The sequence below is a fragment of the Ammospiza caudacuta genome, chromosome Z (genome assembly GCF_027887145.1).
Source record: "Ammospiza caudacuta isolate bAmmCau1 chromosome Z, bAmmCau1.pri, whole genome shotgun sequence".
Classification (NCBI taxonomy): Eukaryota; Metazoa; Chordata; class Aves; order Passeriformes; family Passerellidae; genus Ammospiza; species Ammospiza caudacuta.
This window is the reverse complement of record NC_080632.1, coordinates 36,709,225-36,736,288: the sequence shown is the minus strand read 5'-3', so window position 1 is coordinate 36,736,288 and position 27,064 is coordinate 36,709,225. Positions and strand designations below refer to the sequence as shown.

The 27,064-nt window shown below is 36.6% G+C and overlaps 1 protein-coding gene across 1 annotated transcript in view; it reads left to right on the top strand.

The window, feature by feature from the left end:
- CCDC171 (coiled-coil domain containing 171) overlaps window positions 1-26,113 on the top strand; it is a 150,446-nt gene extending 124,333 nt beyond the window's left edge. The window contains exons 23-24 of the mRNA XM_058823984.1: window positions 3,688-3,838; window positions 25,933-26,113. Coding sequence (XP_058679967.1) covers window positions 3,688-3,838; window positions 25,933-25,946 — 165 coding nt within the window. The 3' untranslated portion in view covers window positions 25,947-26,113. The remainder of the gene's footprint in view (window positions 1-3,687; window positions 3,839-25,932) is intronic.
- Window positions 26,114-27,064: the final 951 nt, after the last annotated feature.

The window sequence follows — 27,064 nt, the reverse complement described above, 5'->3', positions numbered from 1 at the left end:
TTTTGCTCTGATGTTCACTGGTTTGTAGCTTATAAACAGCATCAACTTAGTTAATTTTATTTTTCTCTCAACTTTGGTTTCTCTTCCTCACCGACTTGTAGCCAAAGCCAAAACTTTTTATGCATACCCTCATATTACAGATGAGACCTCTGAAAGGTCATAAAGGCCTTCTTCCACTCAAAATCTTCAGAGGCCTTTTTTCTAATTGAGTAAAGATCTAAAGTTTAAAATACTTAGTTCCCTTATGATGTGACCTGATTTTTAAAAAAAAAAAACCCTGATTTTGCTCTCAAAGACAGTTAAAGTCTTAGGGACTCCTAAGATTCTCCCTCTTAGGGGTTTTCTGGATAGGGATACTGTTTTACAGCTACTGTTCAGTAGCTGTAAAAAAAGAGATTGTCAGAAGTATTTAGACTTAAAATAATCTGTCCATTGAAAGTTATACTTGAAAAGAGAATTTGGGCACTTTTGCACATTTTCTCCCTGGTCCAACATCTTCAGCCTAAAAGCATCCTTTTTCCATGCCAACTCTAAGAATATAGTTTTATCTTGTGAGTTGTAGCCAGTTGCCTGGGAATTAATGCCTCTGAAGTTTTCATGAAGCTGCCTGTGTCTTGTCTTAGTGCTGGAGCACAGGTCTCCTCTCACAGAAACTTTTGGATTAAAAGCACTCCTACCTTTTGCTTCTGCCATATCAGTACTATGTGACATAGGATGTTGATGTCATAATTGATATTGACATCCTCTATACATTAAAGCATTGAATGGAGTGAAAAGAAAGGAAAGAGATTGCTGTAAAAAACCCATTCAGCATCTGATTATTTCTTCTTTTTGTTTTTGATTATTGTGAAGCAATTATGTACAATTTTTGCTCTTAAAATTTGACAATCCTAGGTGAATTTCAGTCACTGGATTTGTGTTCAGTCTCTAGGATGACTTTGTACTAATCGCTGCATTTGCTTGAGGTTGGAAGGGACCTCTGATGGTCCTTTGGTCCAAGCCCCTTGCAAAAGCAAGGAGGAACACCTAGACCCAGTAATGTTTAAAATCAGTATTCTTCAACTCCACTGTTTCTGTGACCTCCTTAATTAAGTCTTCTCCCCCCTAACTTTCCTACAATTCTCATCTAAAAATGTTTTAGATTTCAGAATGAGTTGCAGTAATATTGGTTCCTGTAAGTCTGGGGATCACTATGTCTTGCCTTTCTGAACAGAAGTAATTTTCTGGTATGTGTTCTTGAAACATTTTGTGTGTAACTGAAGACAAATTTTTATTGTTTTATGGTCTGTTCTCAGTTTTAATGTCACACTATTACCAGCATATTCAAAATGAGAAGTGCTTGCTTAGATGCAGACCATGCAAAAGTGTACAAATGCCAAATTTTATGTTTTAAAAATTAATCAGGAGTGTTGCTGAAACATCTTATTGTTATGTATACTTAAAAACTATATATATATCTCTTACTGCTATGTGTACTTAAAAACAAAAGAAAGCACTCATTAGGAGGAGTGGAAGAAATTTCTGCAGAGCCAGGTTTGCATTCTGGGAAATTCTGTCATCTGACTTTCTTGAACAGAAACAGTTTCCAGAGCTGCAGATATATTTGTATCTGTAAAGTTCAAATAGGGATCTCATTTGAAATTCTGAACTATTACACAGATACCTTTAAGGTGTAGGTGACGGATATTATAACTTGCATGTGGCTGGGTTCTATGCCCATTCCTTGTGTATCGGGCTTAACAGTAACTTTTGAATTGTTGAAGACAGATCTCTCAATCTGTGACTGACATAAGTTTCTTAAAATCATTTGTGCGTTCCAGGGGCACATCTGAAAACCCAATATACTTGCCCTTCCCCATATGGCATTTAGAATAAGTATTCTTCATGCTCATGCCACCCCTGGAAGTGCTAAAAATAATTTAGGCAAGAAAGGCCTAAACTAACTCTGACTCTTTGCTAGGGAGTTGGGATATACTGGAAGGACTGTGTACAAATGGGTGCATAAATGCCGTCTTCCACATTCATAAGGAACCATTAGTAACTGCAAAACTACTTTCTTCTGGACTAAAAAGAAATCTAAGATATTAAAAAAATTGCTATGTGTGAAAATAAAAGTTTGCGAATACATTCTTTCCTAGATTTAAAATTTTAAAATTCATTAAATGAGAGAACAAATTAAATATCTGTGTAAGTCAGCAATGAATTAAATAATGCTGTTTCAGATAACTGCATGGCCTTAGAGTACCTGTGGAGATGTAGGATGAAGCTGTATGACTTAGCGGCTTCACTACCTTTGTAGTAGCAGAGGTAAAAGGATGAAGTTAAGGAAATGTCTCTACATTCTAGTTCAGTGGAACCTTTAAATATCATGTGTGAAAGGAACACATGAGATTCTTTCTATGAGATATGAGACACAGCTTGTTATGCAGTGGGTCACAGGCCCAAGTAATAGTCCTATTTCAACACGTCTGATTTTTAATGTGTGGGCTGTTGCCATTTGAAGACTCTCAGGCAGTATTATGTGGCGTGAGATATATCCCCACTCCTTCTTGGTATTGTTTCTGAATAGATGCAGCATTTTAGTTGTGTTGAATGTGAAATAAAAAAAAATTAAAAGCAGGACTAGAGTTGACAGTGGCAGGCTTACAGAGCTATGTGAACACACTATCAGGGTTAGAACCATAGCATTTAAAACATTTTGGATATTTTTTTTCTGATAAGAAAAGATAGGGTGGTGTTGACTTGCCATAGCAGTTTTCTACACTTAACAATAAAATAACCTGATAGATTTCAGTGGTTACCTTTATTCTGAAAAGCAGCAGTGTGTTTGAGAACAAGGAAAGGAAAACAGTTAAAAACAGTTAACTTAGTGAATGTCTGGTTGTGGTACCATAGTTTATAAGTCTGTACTACAGACATATTCAGAAAGCCAATTTTATTTTATCTGTTATATGTTCTTACAGTTGCAGCTTGCTATGGCTCATTTCAAAGGGGAAAACTGTAACTTACAAAATGTGATTAACCAGTTGTAAAGACCAATAATCTCAAAAGTGTTAGACTCTTTAGAATATATAAAGTTACCACTATTGTCAAATCATTTGTTCTCTCTTGTGCTGATAACTTTATTATCAGTCTGATCAATATTACACAATTGGGACAGTCTTACACTATATATGTGAAAACAATTATATTTTCCCTGCTATACTGTAATTAGATTATTTGCTTCCAGAGATCTGTAGCTTTACAGTATTTCTTTTGTTTCTGACAAATTAATTTTCTTAACATGAATTGGGAGGACTAATTTTGAAAGTATGAAAAATCACCTAAAATTGTGTAGTGAATCTTTATAAACAAATTGCATGTTCACCGAGCTTTGTAGTTAAATAAAATAAAAAATAGTATCAACTGTTCAGTGCAGTACTGCATGTTTGAAAATAGCTCACTTTGTAATTGGAGTACACAGTCATTTGCTTTTCCTCAAAGCTATCAATATTTCAGATTTTTGAAGAAGTAGAAAATCTCATGTTCGACCTCTGGTTAAGTCCTTACTTACAACCTAAGTGCCTGGTTTACAACTTTTGTTTGATTTTTCCAATTAATAAAAATTAGATCTTCTCTAATGATATATGCTACTTGGCATTTAAGTATAGCTTGTCTGGCACTAAAGATTTGCTTTACTTTTTAAAGGCTGTAATTCAAAGTTTCATGGAAGTCTACCAACTTGCAGTTTCCAGAGTTGAAATATTAGTGAGAGAAGCAGAATCTTTTCAGCTTGACACTGCAGCCCTAAAGTCCAGGCTCCAAACTGCTAGTCTTCATAAAAGGGACCTTACAAGTGGTAAGTGTTCTTTTCAAGCAATTTTTGGCTTACCAGTGTGGCTTCTTACGCAGCATCTCTCTTCATGCTGTATATTTTCTGTAGGGGAAATACAGTAATATTTATGTATAAATGTAATAGAGCAATAAAACCAGTGTGAATAGAAACTTTTTCTGAAGAGAAATTGAATGGTAAAAGTTAACATAGGGTTTAATTTTTGCTACCGTATCTTCTACAAGGACCTGTTCACATGCTAGAAAAGTACACATTGTGAATTTTACCCGTACAGTAATAGTTGAACTTTAGACCTGAAGAATTTTACATCTAGAGATGTTGGATGTTAAACCAGAATGTTATTAGCTTCATGTAATCAAAGTGTTTCTTAGGAGATCTGAATTATTTTTAGACAATTGTGGTTATGAATGATACTTCTCAGTAAATTTACAAAGTTAATTTCAAAAAATAATTTCTGGTCTAAAAATATTGTTGCCCACAAACTGCTTGGATATGTGTAAGGGTAATAAGGTCAGCCTTCAGATTTGATATCTGTCTCTAGGGGAATTACTAAATGCAGATTTATTTGTGTCACACAGTCCAGAGGCCAGGCACATAAACTGTCATAAATATGTAGCCAAGTATCTCTGGAGTGAGACTGTGTAGGATGTGCAACACTCAGTGTATTTCTCCCCATCTCTTCTTAGTTTTCCACAGAGGATAAAGGAGAAGGCTTTAGAGTTCATTTTATTGGTGGTGGTTGTTGTTCTTCTTCTTCCCTTCCTACTGTCTTTTCTTTTAGTCTTGTGTAGTAAATGGCCATAAAGAAAATGAGTATTGTTTGTCTTTCTTTTTGAAACAGGAGACCTGTAAGAAGAGAGCTGTCGCAATGCAAATGACACAAATACTGTAGCAAACATATAGGGAAAGGCTGTGACTGTGGCTTTGGTTCTTTCCAACAGAATTATATTAATTTCTCATCCTACTTCTAACAACACTATGGGAAATTACTGCAAATATAAACTCTGTTAATCGATGCTGAATTTGAGTTTTAACATCTTGAGGTGACAATTGTTGAATGAAAACTTTGTTTATTTCTGATTACACAGCCTTTCTAAGAAATGAAATGACTTCACTGAAATTGGTTTTTTCCTCTTCCAACCAGACTCTTTTGATGTCTTCTGCTATGTTTATGTGTGTCCTGCTGAGCCTGTGCCCAATGTAATTGGACTTTTCCTTTGCCTGTTATGGTTGTTTTTGTTGATGACCACTTGTTTACTACAGATTGGGAAGTCTGCCAAACTTGCAGCAAGGTTTGCTTTCATTTGCATTGAGAGGGCTTTTAACAAAGATTATGCTAGTCCTGTCTATGAACGGCTTTGCAGTGGCCTGATACATTACAGTGAAAACCAGCTCTTGGATGTTTGTGTAAATGCAGTGTTTTTTAAGTAGTTTGTATCTGCATGCAGTGCCAATGTAAAGATTGCATTGTGGAGGGATCTCTTAGCCCTCTGGGGAGAACAGTAGTTCTTCCTTTAGATGAAGTTTAATTTGAATCTAGGCCTAAGCATTAATATGAAATGTTTTAAAATTTTAATGTAAAAGTGAAAACATTCAGAATGAGAGTCTCAAGTTGCCATGAAAAAGTGATTATGGTATATTTTGTAGTATCTGGGTTTTCTGTAAATTTGTCCCTAATATTTGTAAAAGTTGCATTAAGCATGAATTTTAATAACTTAAGGCATCACAGCTTTGCAGTGTGACTTAGATTTTAAACGTTGTAGTTGATACTGTTTTGGTTTGATTTTGAGGAAGTTCACTGAATTGCTTTCTCTAGTGAAAAAAGTAGAACAGATTTTTTTCCTTATTTTAAATGAAAGGGAGCAATGACTTCTTGAGTACATATGTGGTTTCAAAATTAGACTAGCTGTGTTAGTTTTAATTCACTGTCTTCAATCATATTTCCATTGCAGACAAAATTTTACATGGAGGTGGCAAACATAGCAGTTGGACTGTATTGGTTGCAGGCCTTTGTATGACATATGTTTGTGTTTCCTGAAGAGTAACTACTGCTCAGTGCTGAAATACATTTTTTAAATCTTACAGTTGTGTATCATGTGTGGACTCTTACTTTATCAAATTGGGATTTATCTCACATGTCGTGGCTGTTTCTTGAAGTCTTTTATGCTAGTCGCTTAAGGATCTTGCCCTGTCTTACATTGCATGCAAGTTTGGCCCATCCATGAACATTGATATTTTCCATGCTTATTGCTTTCCTAATTGACTGGTTTCTACTGAAATTTCGTAACTATGTCACCTTTCTTTCTATTCACACCACTTCTCTCTTCTGCTGCTTTGGGTTTTGCTAATAATTTTAAAAACAAAATTGATGGCATGAGGCAAAATTGGTGATTCTAACTCTTCATCTTTTATCTCAGACTCCGAATTGACATCTCCATCCTCCAGTCCATTTCTAGTCCAAGCACTTTCCTTCTAGTCAATAGAGTTTAGATTCTGAGATTGCTATATGTGGTCATGCTAATGCCAACAGAGGGGAATGAGAAGGGATGTGATTATGATGGACAGAGGTGAGATGAACACTGGAAACATTGCTTATAGGGAAGAGAATTATGTAGGGAGAAGTGAAGTCAGTGGCAGAATGTCTCTGTAGTCTTCATTAGTGCCCAGTTATCTATCAGTCGTACTTGTCTTTGATGATTCTGACTCTGTGGAGAAAAGGCCCTGTGCATTTTTAAATCTTGCAACTCTTTAAAATTCAGTATGGCTGAAAAACAGCTTAGGTTTTCTACCTGTCTTCCTTTCTTCTTCTTTCCTTCCTTCTGCTCCCCCTCCCTTCCTCCTCCCCTCTCCCTGCCCTCCCCCCCCACCTTTTTCTATTGTTCTCTATTCCTGAGGGTTCTTGGTTGGCTGGTTTCAGTTTTTTTAACTTCTTCTGATTTTTTGTTTGTTACCAACTGCTTCTGAAATTTCCCTTTCATTTCTAAAATGTTCCTTTTTTTTCTTCTATTAGGAAACTATCAACATTTTGTAATAGTCCTTCCTGCCTATTTCTTGTTTAGAAACATCCAGTAATATAAATATCATGAACTGGACTGTGCTGAATTCTACTGTCTTTATTAATTTTTATTCTTCTTCAGATACATTGCTTTATTATTATACTTGCACATTCTTTCAGAGTTGCAGTAATAAGTAGACCTTGAACTAAGAGCTTAGAAGTGCTTTATTGTGCAGTAGTGCAGTCATAGGCAGTTTCTTTGTGGGTGCTGCATGGCAATGTGTCATCATATTTAGTCACATGGCAGGTATTTTAATCCATGGTATCCAAGGGGCTTTTGCTGCAAGTGCAGGGTTGCAGGGTGTGGATGCAGTGACACTCTCTTTTCCAGGGTGACTGGACACATTGAAGGAACAGTGAACAGAATTCAGTTCATTATAAAATGTTTTCAGAAAGTCTTCTTGTAGCTTCCAGCCCTAAGATTTTATACCTGATGTCAGTACTTGTGTCAGAAGTTGAAGAATGTACAATAATCTGGTTTCAGTTCTGGTAAACAAAAGAAGTTACTTTTGTGCTTCTTGTCAGGTGCTTCTCTGAACCTGCATGGGCACTGATCTGGTGATACTCTCCTTTTTCTGTTTTCATCTCAGAATCAAAGGAGAATAAAAAATGAAGAGCAAAATACAGTAATTTCTAAAGATTATGAAGAGAGAAAAGCTTTGTGTGTACTGGAGAAATGGAAATTGGGGGACCCAAAAAGACAACTTTATTTGAAAGGGGGAGAAAGTGAGTTTCAGATGGATGAGAAGGGTGAAGTAAAGACGTCTGTAAATGTACTAGAATTCCCTAACTCTGAAAACAACTGTTGTCTTTTGATGCTCCTAGCTGACATGAAAGTAAAGTCACTCATTGGTTTAATGTGGCTATATTTTTGTGTCATATCTTTTTCACCACAGTTGTGTTTGTGTCTATCCTTTGTCTAGAAATGTCTAGTGATATCACTTAAAGTATTGAAAACACAGAAATGGTGCCTTTTGTTGAGGTGAGAGAAGCAGGCAGAATGATCTTTTGCATGAATAGGATGTATTTGTTTTTAAGATCCTAGTGATTGACATATCGTTTCATACTTCTGTGTTGAAAAATGCATTAAGCAAGATGTACACTTTCCTCCCTACTCAAAGCAATCAGCACTCAGTTCTCATGATCTACATGAAACCCTATTTATAGATGATAGAGAGAAAAGAAATATTTAAAACTCAAACTTATCAGCTAACTATTTCCTGACATTTTCTCCCTACTTAACCAGGCTGATCTGGGCAATGGTTTTACATATCTTTCCCCCATATACTTTGTTTCCTTGTCACCAGTTCAATCTGTTATGGCTAAGACCTGCATCTAACAAGGATGCATTGTCCTAAATATAGAATTATGAGGATGGAACTAGAGAGAAAAAAAATCCTAACTATTTACCTGTTCTCTTGCTGCATAAAGGAAAGGTATTTATCAGTGTCATGTTAAATGTCAGAGCCTTATTTCTGATGTAGCCGGAGGAATTCTTCCCAGATGTTGCAAGAAGGACCTACCTAGGTCCTGAATGAACACTCTCTGTTGTGGTTTGACATGACAAAGATGCCAGGCACCCACAAAAGTCTCTCACTCACTCTTCCCTACCACAGAGGAGAGGAGAGAGGGCAGAAGAGAGAAAAATTTAATGAAGGATTCATTGGTTGAGATAAGGACTGGGAGAAAATACTCCAGGGACAAAACAGGTTCAACTTAAAGGTAAAACATGAATCTATTACTAACAGAGTCAGAAGAGGATAATAAGAAGTAAAATAGGCACTTAAAAACACATTTTCTTCCCCCACCCCTCCCTCCTTCCCACCAAGAGTGCAGGGAGACCGGGCATGGGGTTTGGTCAGTTTGTCACCCCGGATCTTCCACTGCTGAGGGAGAGGAGTCCTTACTCTGCTGCACCATGGGGTCCCTCCCACAGGGGAAAGTTCTCCATGCACTTCCCCAATGTGGCTCCAATCTCACGAGCAGCAGCCCTATCAAAGCTGCTGCAATGTGAGTCCCTCCCACAGGGACACACTCCTCCCAAATGTGAGTCCCTCCCACAGGCACACAATCCTCCCAAAACTGCTGTGGCGTGGGTCACTCTTCCTGGATGCAGTCCTCCAAGGACAGGCTGCTCCACCCTGGAGGCAGGGGCCCACTCTCTCCACCAGGTCTCCCAGTGGATCACAGCCCCCTCCAGACATCCGCGTGCTCCAGCATGGGCACTTCCCCCAAGGGCTGTGGTGGATCTCTGCATCCCCTGTGGGTCCCCAAGGGCTGTGGGTGGATCTCTGCATCTCCCATGGATCCCCAAGGGCTGCAGGGGCACAGCTGCTTCACCACGGTCTCACTACGGCCTGCAGAAGAACCTCAGCTCTGGTGCCTGGAACCTTGGTGTCACCATGTTTTTTTCCTCACATGTTCTCATCTTCTCCTCTTCTCTGGCTACGAAAAAAACTGCACCTCACTTTGTTTTGATTTTCTTCTTAAATATGTTATCACAGAGGTGTTACCAACCCCTCTCATTAGCCCAGCTTTGGCCAGCAGCATGTCCATCTTCAGAGCCATCAGGGATTGGCTCTGCCAGACATGGTGGAAGCTTCAGCAGCTTCTCACAGGAGCCGGCTTTGTGGCCTCTCTCTTCTACCAGAAACCAGGCTGTGGAAAACCAACAGTCTCCTTGGCTTTTTCACTACCTCACATAGTCTTATGCGCATTTGAATTTGTTTCATGAAAGAGTTGGAGATACTGGTTTTTAAATTGCCTTGCAGATAGTAATTAGACTTACTATTTTTCTTACTGAGTTGATGTGTTTTCCTGGAAATAGTTTTGGGCAGAATTCAATAAATATGGACCTTAATAATCATAACTTTGCTCAGTATTGTTACTTACCAGTGTTTAGTTGCTGTGGAACATGTGAATGTTCCTGAAGTGATAGTAAGTAAAGAAAAATATGACAGGCCCACAAGGAAAATTTCCTGACTATTGAGATGGTCATAAACATCAAAGTGTGGAAATATCAGAAAAGTGAAAATAGAAGTTCATAAGATTTACTAAGTTTAATGTCTCTGTAAGACTGAATCCACCAGTAATATCTTCCTGAAATTGTTTTTATTGAAATATTTGCATTTATTTCCTGACTTTAAGTAATTTGGCATCACTTTGTGAGAAATTACTCTCACTTTCAAAGGGTTATTAAACCTTAAAAAAATACAGCAAAGGACTGAATAAGGAAAAAGGACAGCACACTGGGATTTCGTCATCAGCTGCTGAACTCGTCCATAAAAATGGGAGTTGCATCAGGCAGTGCTGACTCCTCCTAAAGTCTGCCAGTCAGCTCTTCTTCGCCATCCATTGGTGGAGACTTTCTTGTACTTGATTGGAAGTCAGGTGTTGTGATGTCTTGCCCCCCTTTCCCCATTCTCAACTTCCCGATGCAAGGGGCTCAAGTAGAAGCCTTCTCTCCACATGTTGTGCACAATCCAGGCTGTCCAGTGGCAGCAGTACAGAGGGGGTGAACGGGCACTATAGCAAGAACAGAGGACATCTAAACAACAAACCACAATAACATAACTATACATCAATAAATCTTCTCTTAACATACACACAATATTCATCTCTTAATTACGAGATTACTACTCGTAATTACTACTAATAACAACAACAACAACCTGTATTATAACTCACATTCTGCAATTTAGGGTAATGTTGTGAAAAGCAACATTACCCTAAATAAATAGCAAACAACATGTTTGCTATTTTGTGAAGAATGCTTCCTTTTCTATGCAAAAAATTTTTGATACTCAATATTCTAGGTACGTGAACTTTAAACTTGTCAGACTGTTATATTTGAAAATTATAGTAATTTGATTAAAATGTTGCCTATAAGGCAAAAGGTTCAGTTAATAGAATCCATATGTAATTAAAGTGCATAACCAAATGTAATCAGACCCCAGTGACTGGTGCCTTCATACTGATAGTTTTACAGTGGCCTCTGGGGTTGAAAGTTTATGTTACAGTTACCAATGTAGCTGTGCTCCAGAAAAAAACAAGGCAGTGTAGCTGTTGAAGCAGGTATGACAAGGTCTCAAACTGATAATCATACAAGAAAAGTAGCTGATAGTCTGAATTTTGCAGCTGTCTTCCACTTGGCAGGTGGAAGAAGCACAAGTATTATACTAGTCAAAGTGTTGCATTCTGCAGCACCACTGCTATGTAAACATTCCTAAATGAGGGAAGTATGTCCAATGAGAGCAAGTAACAGTGTATTTTTTTAATAATATAGTTGCTTGATTTGTGTGAATTCATGTTTTAATCATCTGAAAGTTATAGACACAACACTATGTACCAAGCCACAAAAGAAGTTTAAAAAAATTTCCTGAACTTAAAAAAAAAGTAAAATATTTTCTCTGGACAGTTTTAAGAGTTGACATCCTGTGTTAGAGTTCTCTAATCATCACCAGCACAATTTACAATCAGAACACACAGAGAGCCAGTTCAGACCAGCTCATCTGTTGACTTTGGCAGAAGCCCTTAATCTCACTGTGTGTAGCTGCCACTTGAGAGCTGGGGACTCGGCAGAGAGCCGAAGCAGGGTGGGATGCAGGGTTGGTCGAGGCATGAACACATAGGCCTGCTTCATTTCAACAGCCATATACTGCTTTTTTTTATACTCTTTTCATTTTACAGCCTTTTTTTTTAAAACCTGAAATTAAATGAGGACCTCTCATGAGCCACTGCGCTCCAGGCATAAGAAATTGTAATGTCTGGCTTCCAGAAACTGTCCCGTCAAAATGTGCTTCTGATTAGGTGGCTTAATTACAGCTGTGAAAACAATGTTGATTTAGGCCTCAAGATTCCAGTGCATGTCAGCCGTTATTAGCTAGCCTTGGACTGAAGCCACCATTTTAAAACTCTGTACCACTAAAGTCACACACTGCCTGACAACTTTGTATTTAGGCAGAAATGTTGCCAGAAGCAACACATTTTATGCAAAATATTTTTCATTGCACAAATTTCAAATGTGACACAGTTGATGGACATAAAATAGGTAGTTATGGGTGGACCTCACCAAGTCCAAAACCTAACTTTTGCAAAAAAACCCTACCCCAATACATCCCCCTCCCCCATTTCAAATAGTTTTTTCTAAAGTTTGACTGACATAATGCTTAATTTTAATTCCTTTAATTCAGTTTTATTCCAAATCCAGCATGTTGGTTTAACCACCCAATTTTATTGCATCTAAATTTTCCTGACAGTTTCATTTGCTGTTGGGAAATAAAATTGCCATTTTTGCAACATGGGAAATAATGGCTAGTTTCAAAACCAATATGTTTGAAACTTCCTTTGCCTGAAGCAGGTTAAGGCACACACTCAATTTACTTTAGGGGAAAAAAGCTCATTAAATAGTTTTTAATATTTTAATATAATATAAATAACTGCTTTCACAGTGGGAAGGCTTATTAGGCCCATGTATTTACACCTGCAGAGAGGTAAATGTTTGGGTAATTAGGTGGTTTCCAATAATCAGTTTTTCAGTTGAGGGTTAGTACTGTAAACACTGTAGATGGACAGAAAGAGTGCTGCATTTAAACATTACATTTCCACTTTTAGCATTTTACTTTCAAGTGCTTAAGAAAGAGGCTTAAGTAGGGTTGGTTTGGTTTTTGTGGGATTTTTTTGTTTTGCTTTGGTTTGTTTTAGTTTGGTTTTTTTCCTTTGTTTGGTCTGCTCTTCAGCTCTCCTTAATGACATGAATTGGCTAAGGAATGTGAGAGAATGTGTGTGGGTGTTAACTCTCAGCAGAGGTCGGTACTTTGGAAAAGTAAAATCTACATTCTCACTTCACTGTTGCTATGAAATTCCAAATGTCCATGCTGTGTGGTTTAATGGAAACCATGAAGTTCCTAAATGACCACAGGTTTGTTCCGCTGTTAAGCACAAAACAAACCTTTCAAGTCATTGGCTAAGTCTCAAAAAAGGAGGGTCATGTTTTCAGGAAGGTAATCTCCTTTCCTTTTTTTTCCCTTCATGGTTTGCATTTCTATGGCATTAGAAATGTGTTCCTAGTGAGGTACTGGAACTACCAGCTCACAAACAAAAATCCTCAGTTCCCAGGACTGAAAACAAGACACTTGGAAGCTAAAGCGGTATTCATCTCTTACCCTAAATATGGGCCAGTGCAGCAATAGTACCTTCAGGAGCAACTAATTGGAAATTAATTTCGAGAAAATAATGATTTGGATAAGGAAGCAAGTCTAAAGTGTAGGTTCACGTTTGTCCTGTAAAAAATCATCGTGCATGCATTCTCTGCCTGCAGCAGATTAGTGGAGAGCAAGGCAGTGTATGCCTACACTTTATTTCATTCAGTTTTCAAAGGAGAAATACTGGAATGAACTAGTCTTCTATTTTCTTTGCAAATACTAGGTGGGGTTTCCTGAAAAAGAATGTTTCAGAAATGCCCGAGTTGCTGTGGAGGGCAGCTGTAAGTCAGGAGACAACCATGTGATGGCTTTTGCCTTATTAGACACCTTTGCACTAGTCTTTTGAAATGTGTTTCATTGGTAATACACAATGAGTTTAATTCATCAGCCACATACGTTTTCTTCCTGTTGGCTACACACTGCTGTTTCTTTTGCCTTCTTCCCACACCTATCAAAGGAGCATTTTCAGGACATCAAATTAAAAGAAACATTCATATATTATTACATATATTGTTAATGCTGTAGTAGAAATGAAAGTATCGGGAGTGCTAGGGTGTTATTCTGAGAACTGGGTATTATAGACCAGGACATTTAACCCTGGGAAAAAGTTTTTACAAAAGAACAGAGCTAAGGACACCATTTAGAGAAGAAAAGGAATATTCTCTACAAAGGCAGACAAATTCACTTCTTTCCAGACTCAAGGACTTTTACTCAGGCCAGAAGGTGCTTCCTCCTCCTTTTTGAAGAAGTTATTTCAAGAAAGAGAGCCGGGAAGCTTCTATTATTCCCTGCTAAACTGTGGGTTAAACATAAAGGGAATGTCTGTTTGTTCTGAGACTCTGAATTTGCTGAGAAATTTTTGGAGGGGATTAAAGCATAGCTGTGCCTGAATGAGTCTAGCATAGATGCTTAAATGGTGAGTGAATCCATGCAATCCAGTCTGTCATCTTTCTGATATTTTCTTGACATTTTAAATTTAAATCCTACAAGTTATACTGTTGTGAATAATTATTTTCTTGTTTTCACACCTGTTTGGTTTTTTGTTTCAAGCTAAGTATTTAAAGCACTGTTTATGAGGAGAAAATTCAGTGCTGATCTTCAGATATTAACTTTGATAAAGAGTGCAAGATGTGTAGATGCACCCTGTGGATTGCAGTTCACTTGATCAGGATGATAGATAATAGAAAGACAGTTTTTGTTGTCTTTTTGCTGTTCTCGTTTACTTTATACTACTAGCTCACTGCCTAGATCACAGGGGGAAAAAAAGATTAGAGTATGACCTAGGGCAGTGTTGCGAGGAGCCTGTCTCTTTCTCAGCTAGTAATGCATGTATGTGCAGCATGCGCTTGTAACATAGAGTGGCTAATATTACATTCAGCCATTAAGAAAAATAATAATTAAATTAAAAACCATATATGTGTACACACACACACTCTTTTGTGTTTTGTAAAGGTAAAGCTCGTGTTAAGAGGTTTGTGTTTCCCTCTGGGTGGCAGAGAGGTACCTCGCAGTCAGCCTTCCCTCGACAGGACACAACTGTCTCTGATGCTCTGTCTCCTCTTAGTTTCTGCTTCTGGTGCAGTCTGTACTGGGGGTAAGATCATGGGAGCACAAGGAGCGCAAGTATTGTCTCTATTGTCCCCCAGCAGATTTTACTGTCAGAACTAACCTCACTAGTCCACACAGGGGAGGGTGGATCCTCTTTAGGCCAAAGGGTGATTGATAGTGAGTGGAGTAAAGAAGGGTAGATGCATACCACAGCAGTCAACTTGATTTTGCGCCTTTCTAGAATTTATGAAATTGTTTTCCTGTTGAATTGTTAATGCTCTTTTCCCCTGCCTTCTCCTATAATTGTGCATGTTTCCATCCTTTTCAACTGTGAAAAAACTTTTGCATTCCATTCTGTGACATGATTGCAGAAGAGTAACATATTTCTTCAAAAAATAAATTTGTTTGCCTACTTCCATTTGCTTGCATTTTGTATTTTAAGCATAAAAGTTAATGTGACAAATGAAGAAAAACCAAACCTTTGAAATATATTAGAGAATACAACTTGTGGAGATAGACAGGAAATTCAGTTAGTGCACAAAGCATAATATTGTTCTTAGCACCTAATTTTATTCCTGTAATGTTGGTGTGATTTAAGGCAATAAAGACAGCAAGTTACATCTTCATCTTTCTGTTTGGTGAGTCTTACATATTTAAGATACACTGTTTAATATTTACCCATCTGGTTTATTTATTTATTTATTTATTTAGTTGCTGTTGTTTCTGAGTTATGTGTAAACATTTTTAGTGGAATTCTGTGAAACCCACATCATGTAGAGAAGGCACAGTTTTTATAGTTGATCATAGTGAGGACCTGTTTTCTCCAGAGACTGAAGTCTGGGAAGCAGTTCGACCTGTTGAATAAACTAATCATTGAACAACCTTTTAAAATGGGAAATGGGCACTCCACAGGATAAAGTGCTTTACTGTCAGCTAAAAAGTTGTTATTATGATTTATTATGATAGTGATCGTGATTATTCAAATAACATTTGTTTTCTTCAGTTTGTTTAACAGTTGAGTTAAAGAAATTGATTTAGAAAGAAATGTGCTTCTTAAAGTGTAATTTCACTTCCCTCTTTTACAAGAATTTGAGGGGTTTTTTGGCTTTGAGAAATGCAACCATTTGGAAAGACAGGAGCCTCTTTTGCTCAAGCAATCAATTCACCCCACCCCTTTTTTTTTCTTCCTTGTGGTGGAATAGAGGGTACCTTTAAAATGAACAGTGAATAATAAAATTTGCTAAAAATATGGTCACAAATAGTGTGGTTAATCACCAGCAGAGTTTCCCTGATAGATGTGATGATACTAGGAAAGCAGTGACATTATGATGGTGCAATGATTCCATTTCATATTTTTCAGATGGTGTAACTCCTTGAATTCCTAAAAGAACTCCTGTTTTCAGAGAAGCCTATAGAAATCTTAAAACCACACCTTTGGATGTGGGTCTCAACTGAAGTTTGCCCATAAACTCATAGTTGACTCAGTTAATGTTGCCACAAAGCTAACATTGCAATACTTGCCTCTCTTAAATTTGTATGTTCAGCAGTACCTTGTAAGACTTTTATCCTATCTAGGTGATGAAGATGATTTGACACATACAGTTTCTGAAGGCCAGAACCACAATAATGAAATAATTCACTAATTTTTCAGCTTTTGTTAGCACTGAGGGTCTCCTTTGATCGCAGAAGGATCATCTTGTATGGTGCTTATATGCTTATGTTCAGGCATATGCTATATGCTCCTGTTAGTCTTTCATAGCCTGTGTGACATCAGATTTCCTTTCACAAGGTCTATTAAATCTGTTGCATTCTTTTGGGAGTCTGAACATTAAACATTGTAACTTAACCAGGGCTTTGCAAAGTTTCCTGACACATCAAGTCATACAGCTTAGTTTTAATTTGCATATGTCAAAACATTCTGTTGCTTTAAGTATTTTCAGTTTAATTTAATAACTTACTGGAGTTTTCTGTGCTTTAAATATGAGATGTTTTAGAAGACTGTAATCTTAATGGGACCTCTGAGTAAAGAAATTGTAGGTATAATTCTGGAATGTACAAGGCACACCAAATTACTGAAACATTCCTGTTCTGGGGGTTTTGTTGGGTTGTTTTAGAAAACCTAATTTTTTAAACTTGTATTACACCTTTCTGGTTTTACAAACCAAAAGGCTGAAAAACATTTTCCCAAATCTTCCTCTATGTTCTTCATGACTGATGAAAGTTTGGAGTGTTGTATGTGTTGGTAGTTTCTGGGTTTTGGGCTGTGTTTATTTCTTTGTTTGTAGCATGTGGTGGATGTGTCTGTTTTTTGGGGGTTTTTGTTGCTTTTAACTTTGCTATCAGAGCACACATTTGGCTTAAATATATATGAAAGGATGGAATTCCATTAGCATTTTTTTAATGTTTATTCATCTAAAATATGATTGGTATGCAGGAAATATTAGTTCTGTTTGCCTAATGGGCTCACTTGAACTGCATATTGAGTCTCACAAAAAGAGACAATCTAGTACCTGAGCTAAGAACAATTCTTGGAGGCTTTGCTCAGGAGGCTAGTAAGTAGAAAAAGTACTATTGAAGTAATTATTAATTTTTTTAATTTAATTTCAGTCTGATATATAATTGTATATATAGATTTGGTCAAAACCAACGAAGACAGTAAACCTAGCTCACCCACACTCAAGTTGTTTATAACTGATAAGTTTGATTTCTTGCCCAGTTACTGTAATTTGGATCTTGAATTTACAGAAGACCTACGTATTAGCCATCAACTGAAACAGAGCCTAAAATATTTTTCTCGGCTATTCAGATATCAACTGATACTTCATAAGCAATATTGTTGGAAAGCCTACTGTTTTCCCTAATCATTACTGTTATCAAACTGCCCTTTAGAACTCTTTTGAAGATACACTGCTTCAGATATTGCATGTAATCTGTGGAAGAAGGAATAATTCCCTCCTGAAGTTACCTCAGCTAAATTTTACTGGGGATCAATGAACATTAAACTACTTGCCTTGAATAAGCAAACAAAACTTAGAAAACTATACTAAACCTACAGGGAGCCAAATGTACCTCTTTGTGGTCAATCTGTCTGTGATCTAATTTATGGTGTAGTGGGATGGAGCCCTCATCAGGATTTTGGCTAGGAGGTAGAAGCCTGCAGATCTGCAGTGGGCTATCCAGAAAATCTACATGTATTGGCCAGCACTAAAAAGATGGAATCCTTTGTTCTCCTAATACCTTGATGATTTTAATAATAAACCACCATTTTGAGAAAATGAAATTGGCAGTAACACTAGTTCACTTTGAAACATGGTATAAGTCAGTCATTCTTTGCTCCATCACTAGAGGATCTTTTTAAAGAGACTACTCAGTTTAATACAGTTATTTAGATTAACTGAGATTCAGATTCGCATGTACTGCAACTGTGCAGGTGTTCTGACTCAAAATGCAGGTGTTTGTATTTTATATATGAGATTCCAATCAGTCTGCTTTTCAAATAGGTGCAGATAGGTTGCACAAACCATTTCTGTATCCCGTTTATGGTCCTAGTTCCATTGTCTCCAAAGAGTGAACTTTGATCTACTCCTCAGTAGCAGATAGTAAAGGCTGGCAAATCTTGACATCAGCATTTCTCTTGTCATTTCAGGATTACAACCACCAGATTAAAATCTCAATACCTAGTGAACCAAAATAATATTTGTTCATTTACAAGATCTACAGTTATATTATTCACTATGAGGGCATGCATGTCCCTGACACTTCATTTTAATTCTGAGTAATTTCCTACATGGAATCTGATTGAGGTGTTTACTGTATTTTCTTCATTGCTACAAAGCTATCCACTTCTGCACTAGCAGCCTCTTCCAGAGGTATGTGAGTTCCAATTCTTTATGATTTGCTGCTTTTCACCACCTTTCATAAAGACAGGTTGGTTATGTTCTTCCCATAAATTCCTGTCATGAGAGGAGTCTGCTTTACATCTTAATCAATATATTTCCTTTCTTTTTTTCCTTGCATCATGCTTAGGACATATCTTGAGCTTCTGCTTTCTACAGTCTTGATGTCTGCTTCTCTTTGTGAAAATAAAAATTCTTGAGTGGAAAAAATGCGCTTTCAAAGATTTTTAAAGAGAACTGCAAGGGTACTTTCGCTGTAGATAGGAAAGAAAATAGAATACATAACCTACATGAGCTTGCTGTAGTTTAGCAAACCGGAAGCTTAAAGGGTTATGTTGATAGTTTTTGAGCCCTGTCTTGCTGGAATTTTGGTAGTTGAAACCCATAAGGGCAGTAGAAGCTATTTGCTATAGTGGTTTTCATAATTTCACTGTCCAGACACCAGTGCTCAATCCACTTACCCTCTTCAGCACAGAGCACTTGAGTGTCATCAATACTTATTACATACATAATGACTTTTTAAGGGACTTTTCTGACCTACGCCATGTATTTATACAGAAATATACTTGAGAGAACTAGTGAGCAAATCAAAGTATTCTCAAAGCATCTGTCAGCAAAGTAACGGTGAGTTGTGTGTTTGGTGTTATTTTTCTACAAGGTATCAAATGAATCCTAAAATGTTAATTTCCATATTCTTAATAGATAATTTGTTTTATTAGTTATACAGATCCATATTTCTAAAAATACTCCTAAAAATATTGTGTATTTGGCAGAAATGCATAGGAAAAATTAATCTTCTGCATACCTAAAGATTTTTTAATGCAAGAAAGCTGAGTCATAAAGACTCTTTCATTGTTTGCAGCCTTCCTCCTCTATGTTGTTAAGTGCTACTATTGTAAATAAATTACTTTTTTCCCTCTTTCCCCTCGAAACAAAATTGCTGTTACAGTATATTTTTGCTAAGTATAAAGTGATTGAAGTATTTTACTGGATCAGTGTAATTTCCTTTTTTGCCAAAATTGCTGTGATTATCAGCTCTAGGGTGGTTTTTGGTGAGAGATTAATAAATGCACTGCTGGCAAAGGTCCACTATCCTTGTTCCATTTAGTAGCAGAATGCCTAAATTGCAGTTGAGCCGGTTTGTCGCAAACAGACAAAAAGGAAGGTAGCATTTTGCTGTGCGTGAGCAGTTAGAGGGCAAGCAGACACCGTGCACCTTGACCACCTATTATGAAGCTTTTTGCTGCAATGTCAAGTGAAAGCGAGTTAATTGGGTGAAGCTGTAGAGCATGTTAGGGGCATGGTAAAGGGTTGCTGTCTGACAGCTGAATGTCAGCAGAAGCTAGTGAAGTGTGGCTGAGAGACAGAGACCTGTCACAAAGTTCATGTGGACTGTAGCACTGTTAGGGAGATGAAACGTGGTTCTGTCTCACTTTCTCCCTCATTGCATTCAAGCACCTTAAGATTTCACACTGTATGTGTCAACCCTTGTTCTCTAAGCTGTTTTCTCCTAACACTTCTGCATTCAAATGATTGGACAGAAGATGCTAATGTTTGGCAAAATGAATGTAAATATACTTCTTTCCTTTTTCTGCTAGAGCAGCAGTATACATCCAACACAGATAAAACTTTGAAGGCTTACGTCAGACAGTCTCACTGGATAGGAACTGGGATGATGGCTGAATACATATCTTGTGAGAATATGAAGTTTGGCACTTCAACTAGTGCAATAGGGACTGTTTTCCCAAAAGAAAAGGCTAAGTAGGGGGTGGACTACTTTGTGAGCTGCTGGTGCCTTACCATGGCATTGTGAGTCTTTTAGTCTCTGATTGTAGTCCCCTCCTCCCCTTCTTGCTAGAAAGAAGTGGAGTGCTGAAAGGGAACCATGAATGACATACCGATGTAAGGCAATGAGAAGCTGGGGGAAAAGTCACGTAGTAGAAAAGCCTTCCTTGGAAGCAAGAGAGGCATCATTTAAAAGCAGGGATGATCTTACACACTGCTATGAAACATAGAGTACCTTTCAGTGTTGTTTGCAGCATGCAGCAGAAAGTAAAGCAGTAGTCATTTGAGCTGGCCACCCAGATTCAAAACAAATAAATAAATAAGCAGAAGTTGCTTCCACTCATGAGAAGGTGGAAAGACAGTGGCAGGTGTCATGGGCAAAACGTACTAAGAACTTAAGTTCTAAAGTAGTAAAAGCTCTAAAAGTACTAAGTACTCAAGAATTTGGAAACTTGGATTGAAATTAAAACAGACCAATAATTTCGCCATGAAAAAAAGAGCATGGCTTTGTTTGTCTAATACCTTGGTATTAATAGCGTCGTGCAGAGAATTTGACCTAAAATTGGGAAACTTCCCTGTTTCCAGTGAAGCATCTGAAACAAAGGCTTACAGTATTGGCTGTGTGTGGAATTTAGCCAAAACTTTTAGAAACCATCAAAATTAACAATGCAGAACCAAGTTATTTGTCTTTAAGCCAACCAAACATTGAAGATAAAGTGTTTAGCTGGCATGATAATGCATCCAATCTTGTGTGTTCTTCAAACATACCAGGTTTAAATATGTTTGAATGAATCAGGATTTTCTTTTAAAAAAATACAATATATAATGAAATCTTTGTCTTAATTGCTTTTAATTAAGCCTCCAGCGTGTGATTTCACTGAATGAATTAAATGCAAGAGCATTAAGAAAGAAAAATTTTAATTTCCCTGTATTACAGACTCATACTTGTTTAAAAACTGAAAGTGGAAGAGGGAATTCTTGATGATGAAAAGAGCCATTAGTATTTTTGGCTAGCAGCATCCAAAGTATGTTGTGTGTCTACCTTTCGACTTAGTATGGCAGCCCACTGAATTATTCTCTGATAGCAAATTGTCTGCACAATCCAGGCAGGAGTGCTGACAATTAAAATTTATACCAAATGTTACCATTTTCTTACACTGTGTCAGATCACCAGTTTTGTCCTACAGCCTCAGCATACAGAATTGCAAGATCACTGACACGGGAAGCAAACTTTCCAGTTTCGGTCATACAATTCCTGCTTTGCAGAAGTTTGTAACTAACATTGCATTACACTGACATCCATCCACAAGTAATACTTTAGTTTTAAATACCCATTTGTAGTATTTTATTATTTCAAATAAGTCAGAAAGTAAGAAATGGCTCTTGGAGCTGCTTTTAACAGATAGAAAAAAAAAAAGGTGCAGCATACTGGAAGTCCCTTGGCCTTATCTGGCAAAAGGCAAGTCAGTTTTGGAAATAGCAGTCTGAGTAGGAGGTTGTGAATGATCTAAAAAATGAACATCTTTTATGTGGAAATAGGGTTTTCACATAAGTGCTGCAAAATGGTTATTGAAGACAGTGGTTCTTTTTTAACACTTACTGGAATTGACATTGCACCAGTGAAGTTATGCAAGCTGTAAGGAAACATAGGTGGCAAAAGCTGAAAAGAATATTATCGGTCATTTGATTTGCTGTCTACTGATATTACTTTGTATTTGTGTGTTGTGGAGTTGGGCTGGGAGGAGTGAGTATCACAAATCAGTTGTGGAGAAATATATTGACCATTTCTCACTTTCCCTCCACCATTCTCTGCATCTGTGTTTAACTTAAAGTTCTTCCTACTCTTGAGAAACTGTGCTACTGCCATTACAGAGATTTTAGGAGTTGCTAGAATTCTGAAGAAAGTAAAGTGGGTCCTCCCTCTGCATTTCTGTTTACTTACTATGTGTCCTGTATTCTGGCAAATTACAGATCACTTTCTGGCCTTGTAATTCAATTTTGTTTCATTTACATTGAGATATAACACTGAACTTGTTATCATACCTACACCATCACATAGGTGGGGAACTCTCATAACTTGTATTCAGTATTAATCTTCATGCCCTTTTGTCTCTTATTTGGTCTCTTCTGATTCTGAGCAGTTTCATGGCTTTTTTTCCTCATTTGGAAAGCCAGTTGTTATTGCATGCATAACCCAGAAGCCTTAATGCACAAAAATCCTATCACTATTATTCTGATTTTCTAACAATGTATTTTTTAATAAGGTAGCATGCTACATGTCAGAAGAAAGCACTAGAGTAGTTTGGGCTACTGTGTTTTGAAACTGAGTATTTGAAAGTAGTTTGAAGTGACAAAAATTAGTGGCAGGAAACCTGAGAAGTGGAAGAAGTTTTTGTAATAACATACGTAGCTGAGGGAAATTGAAAAGCTGTGAAAATTGTCCAATAAAATTACCTTTGTGTAGATTTTGAAGGCTGAAACTGTTCTGACTAATTCTGCAGCTTCAGCTGTAGATTTTTTTCCTGCAATTGAAGATAAACATTATACTTGTAACAGTTTATTTCCTTTTGTAATTATCTGCACCACTGTCATAACACGTGCATGGTCTTCTAATTTCAAGTGTCCAACTGTGCATGTTATTCCACAAATATGGATATACAAAAGCAAAATGGGCATCTTTGATCACAACATGATACTTTTGGGTAGGCTGACATTGCAATAAAAACATAATACGATGATATAATAAATGATGGTATCAAAATATTCCATCACAATATCATCATAGTAAAGCAACCCACTATAAATGAGTATTAACTGTGGTAAAACAGCTCATATGTCATGAGACAACCTTTAAACTAGATCTTAAATTTGACTGTAGGTTAGTCGCAGAGCGACAATAGAGAAAAAATGTTTTGGAAATCTTTTCCACGTCCATTAAAAAATTGTTTGGGTTAACTAAAGTTTAGAAAGCAATTATTCCATAATATAGAGTAACTTTTCAGATTTTGTCTACGAAAATCACGTTTTGTAAAATTAGGTGATCAGAATTTGAAAAATGTTCACAGGACATGACCAATTACTATATTACATAAATATTTTGAAAGCATGTTTTTGCTAGACATATGTGTCCTAGATATTTATTTACCTGGTGAAGTGTAACAGTTCAGATGGAGTAATGTATGGCCTACAGGGTAAATAAAAGTGCCAAACAGACACCTGATTTCAGATAAATCATTTGTCTTTGAAAAATTACCTAAATACATATTTATATGATGGATTATAACTACAGCTCTGGCATAGTCATTTGAGTTTGTAAATTTAAAACCCTTTTTAGAAAGGTGTTTAAATATAATAATGATGAAAGTGGTCTGTTGGGGAAATTATAACTGCCTTTAAAATTCCTCTCTAAAAGTATGTGTTCAGAAAATGAATATTATAACAGATCTATAACAGAGTATTTTTTCTTCTAACATACAGAGTACTATTTTTTTATTCATCATAAAGGTATATAAAGATATTGGATCAAAACCGTTCTTAGGACTAAAATTGTTTTTTACACCAATCACATTGCTATTAAATCTGATTTCCCTTCTGTTCAATGACTAGAATTCTGTTCTTTGTAAGAAGTACAGCACAGGCTCTAGATAACTAAACCAGAGGTTTTTTTTTCCCCAGCAATGAAGCTTTTACTGTAACATAGTCTATTGACTTGCTGCCAGTCATTAAGTTTCATAATTTTTATTTTTGCAACTCTCAAAGGAAATCTGATTTCTTACCTCTTTACTGGATTTTTTATGCCATATTTTTTTAAAAAACCCTCACTACAGCTTGGAAAAGAGTAATACGTGAGTGTAATCATAGCATGAGATTTTTCATTCATTGTGGTATGCTGATTACTTGAGGTGTTGAAAGCAGTATGTTTAAATTTGTCCTCAATATTTGTTACCCAGAGTAAAACCCATTTGTAGCTTGAAGCTTATTGATTTATTTTTTTTACACATAGTAGTTTTTTTAGAACATCACAAGTTGTGTATTTCAATACTGCTGTAATGGTTTTAATGAATGATTCTTATTTTAGAGAGAATTTTGTGTGTGGTCAGTTGATTATAGTGTACAAAGAAGAGGCTGTCAATTGGTGTATTAGCCTTCACTGAGTTCTCATTTCAGGTTGGCTGGTACACTGAGATCTCATTTGTACATTGGCTTTTTAGGGGTTCTTATTTGGTAGGGTAGAGCTCAGAAGGACTGAAAAACTAGAGTATTACATATCTTACTTCCTAGTCCTGCTGGTTATTTCATCCTCGTCAGACCTAAAATTTAGAAAAACTGAGGGCACTACCTCATTTTAACTATGTACTTGAAACAGTCATCTAAATTTGCTTCCGTATGAGTTCTTAATGAAGGTCTAGCATAGCCTAGGAGTTTAGAGTGGCTGTAATATAGCTTGTGGTGAAATCAGGAAATCAAAAGTGTTCATATCAAAGGGACCTGTTGAAGTAGGTGTTAGAGGCAACAATTGGTTTTTCTTCAGCAGTGGTAACTGAGGGAAGGGGAATCTTTCACGAATGTGTCTTTATACATATAATTGAGACTGGATTTGTTGAAATATGAATATACAGACACCCTTCAGCCTCTCTCCAAATATATATGAGTTAGTGTGTCTGTAGATATGCGTTTCTGCCTCAATGTGTGTGTGTTTATATATGCATTTATACTCTTCCTTAAATGATGAGAAGAAAGTGTTCTAAACCTCAGAAATACTGAAATGGCCATTCAATGTGTTAATTTATTATTCTATATTTATGCTTTGCATATGATGCTTTCATATATTATAAGACCTGATTAAATTTTTGTTATTTTCACACAATGTAGTGCATTGGTAAAGGGCAGAAGAGCTATGTGTCATTGATTTTTCTTTTCTTTGTTTAGGGGAATACAGAATGTCGTTCTTTTACCATTTTCAAAAGAATTGCTAGTATTGATATACTGATATTATCCATAATCTGTCAAAGTACAATGCCTGATGTTTTAGTGCTGGAAGTTCTTTAATGTTGAATTATCTGTTTGATTGAATGTTGAGACTTACTGAAATATGAATCATGTTCCCATCAACGTACATTCAGCGTGTGTTTTCTGGCCATTTTCTTACAGGCTAACATTTGAAGAGTATTAAGTGTTTGATTTCAATTGATGATGATATATATTTTAATAAACCCAAATACATTCCATAATTTGCATGTCATGTGTTTCCTAGTAACAGTGACAGGGAGACTGGATAACATTTGTTTATTTGATGAAAAAGAAATCTGCTAATTGTAATGAAGAGGGGGTAAAAGTTCTCTATAAGTATTTGTAGCACTTCAAATACAGGAGGTTATTTTTTTCTAACACTTACTTGGGCAGAATACCTGAGAAAATATGCCTTGTTTCTTTCTATTAAATATGGCTATTGGCTCTCAGGTACCAAAGTTAGTGTTTAAAATAAGAAGAAAACACTTGCAAATACTTCATATACATACCTTTGTGAAAGGAATTTAACACTAAGTGTAAATTCTCTTTGTGCTTTGGTTTTTTTTTTTTATTATTTTTTTTATTTTTTTTTTATCATTCCAGGAAACAAGAGGTAGTTCAAACATCAGCGTGGCTCCAAGCTAGAAATTCAGCCTGACCAGAGTTCTGTCCTAGACTTTTTGGCATTGCAAGCTGAACTTGACACATCCTACAGTGTTATGCAAAACAGAGACAGTTCTCTGTCTTCAATCTCTTTCTTCACCCTGAATGTCACATCCAATCCCAGAAGAACAATGGAAAATGAATTTTCAGATTCTTAGTATCAATAATCTTCTAGAAGGGAAAAATTATATTAATGTAAAATGATGCAATTAAAGTGTAATTTTTTGCTATCTTTGAATTGTAGCTCAGCGTTTGTATTTTTTGACATTAATTTTATGGTTTTGTGAAAATGTGCATTTGTATGTTCACATTTCTGCACCTGTCAGTTTTGCATACTGAAGCAGTTATTTCTTTAAACTTTTATTTATTGCAGTTGTTCATTTTTCATGTAGTATATTTTTAAATGTTAAAGAATGACACATTTTGGGTAATTTTCCTCAGTCTTAAAAAAAAATCAATAAGCCATTTTAGTCTCTATCTATCAAAGTTGTTTCATACTTGTCTATTTTAAAGCAGGACTGCAATACTTTAATAGGATTGAGAGAGCTATTTGAAATGTATGCCAATGATTCCTGTCATTTCATGGCAGCCCTGCCATGGTTCACTGAGCCCCCTCTTTTCTCTTGTCAGCTCAACTGAAGACAAGCATTTAGTTGCAAACTTTAAGCAGGTTGTGCAAAACAGAAATGATGTGACTGCTTCTCTTCCTGCACAATAATGTCACTGCTGGTCAATGTGAGAAGGTCAGGTTGCTCCTTGTAAAGCTACATGATACCACTTGCCTATTTGAACAAGTTAAGTTAACCACTGAATCTGGTCCCTGCAGGCACTGAAAACTCACCCTTTTATCAAGTCTGCATTTCATAAGAAAGAACAATTGTGGAGAGAGGATTTCTGATGATATGTTTATATACTTTATAAGGACAGTTCCCAAACCAGTGTTGCAGGTAATATATTTAGTTTAAGCTGAAAGACTAAAAAGTAATGGCTGTTTTGACCTTCAAATAGACTCCTTTTTTGTTGTTGTTGGTAGGACCCAAGAGTGACGCCCATCTTTGATGCTGACAGAATT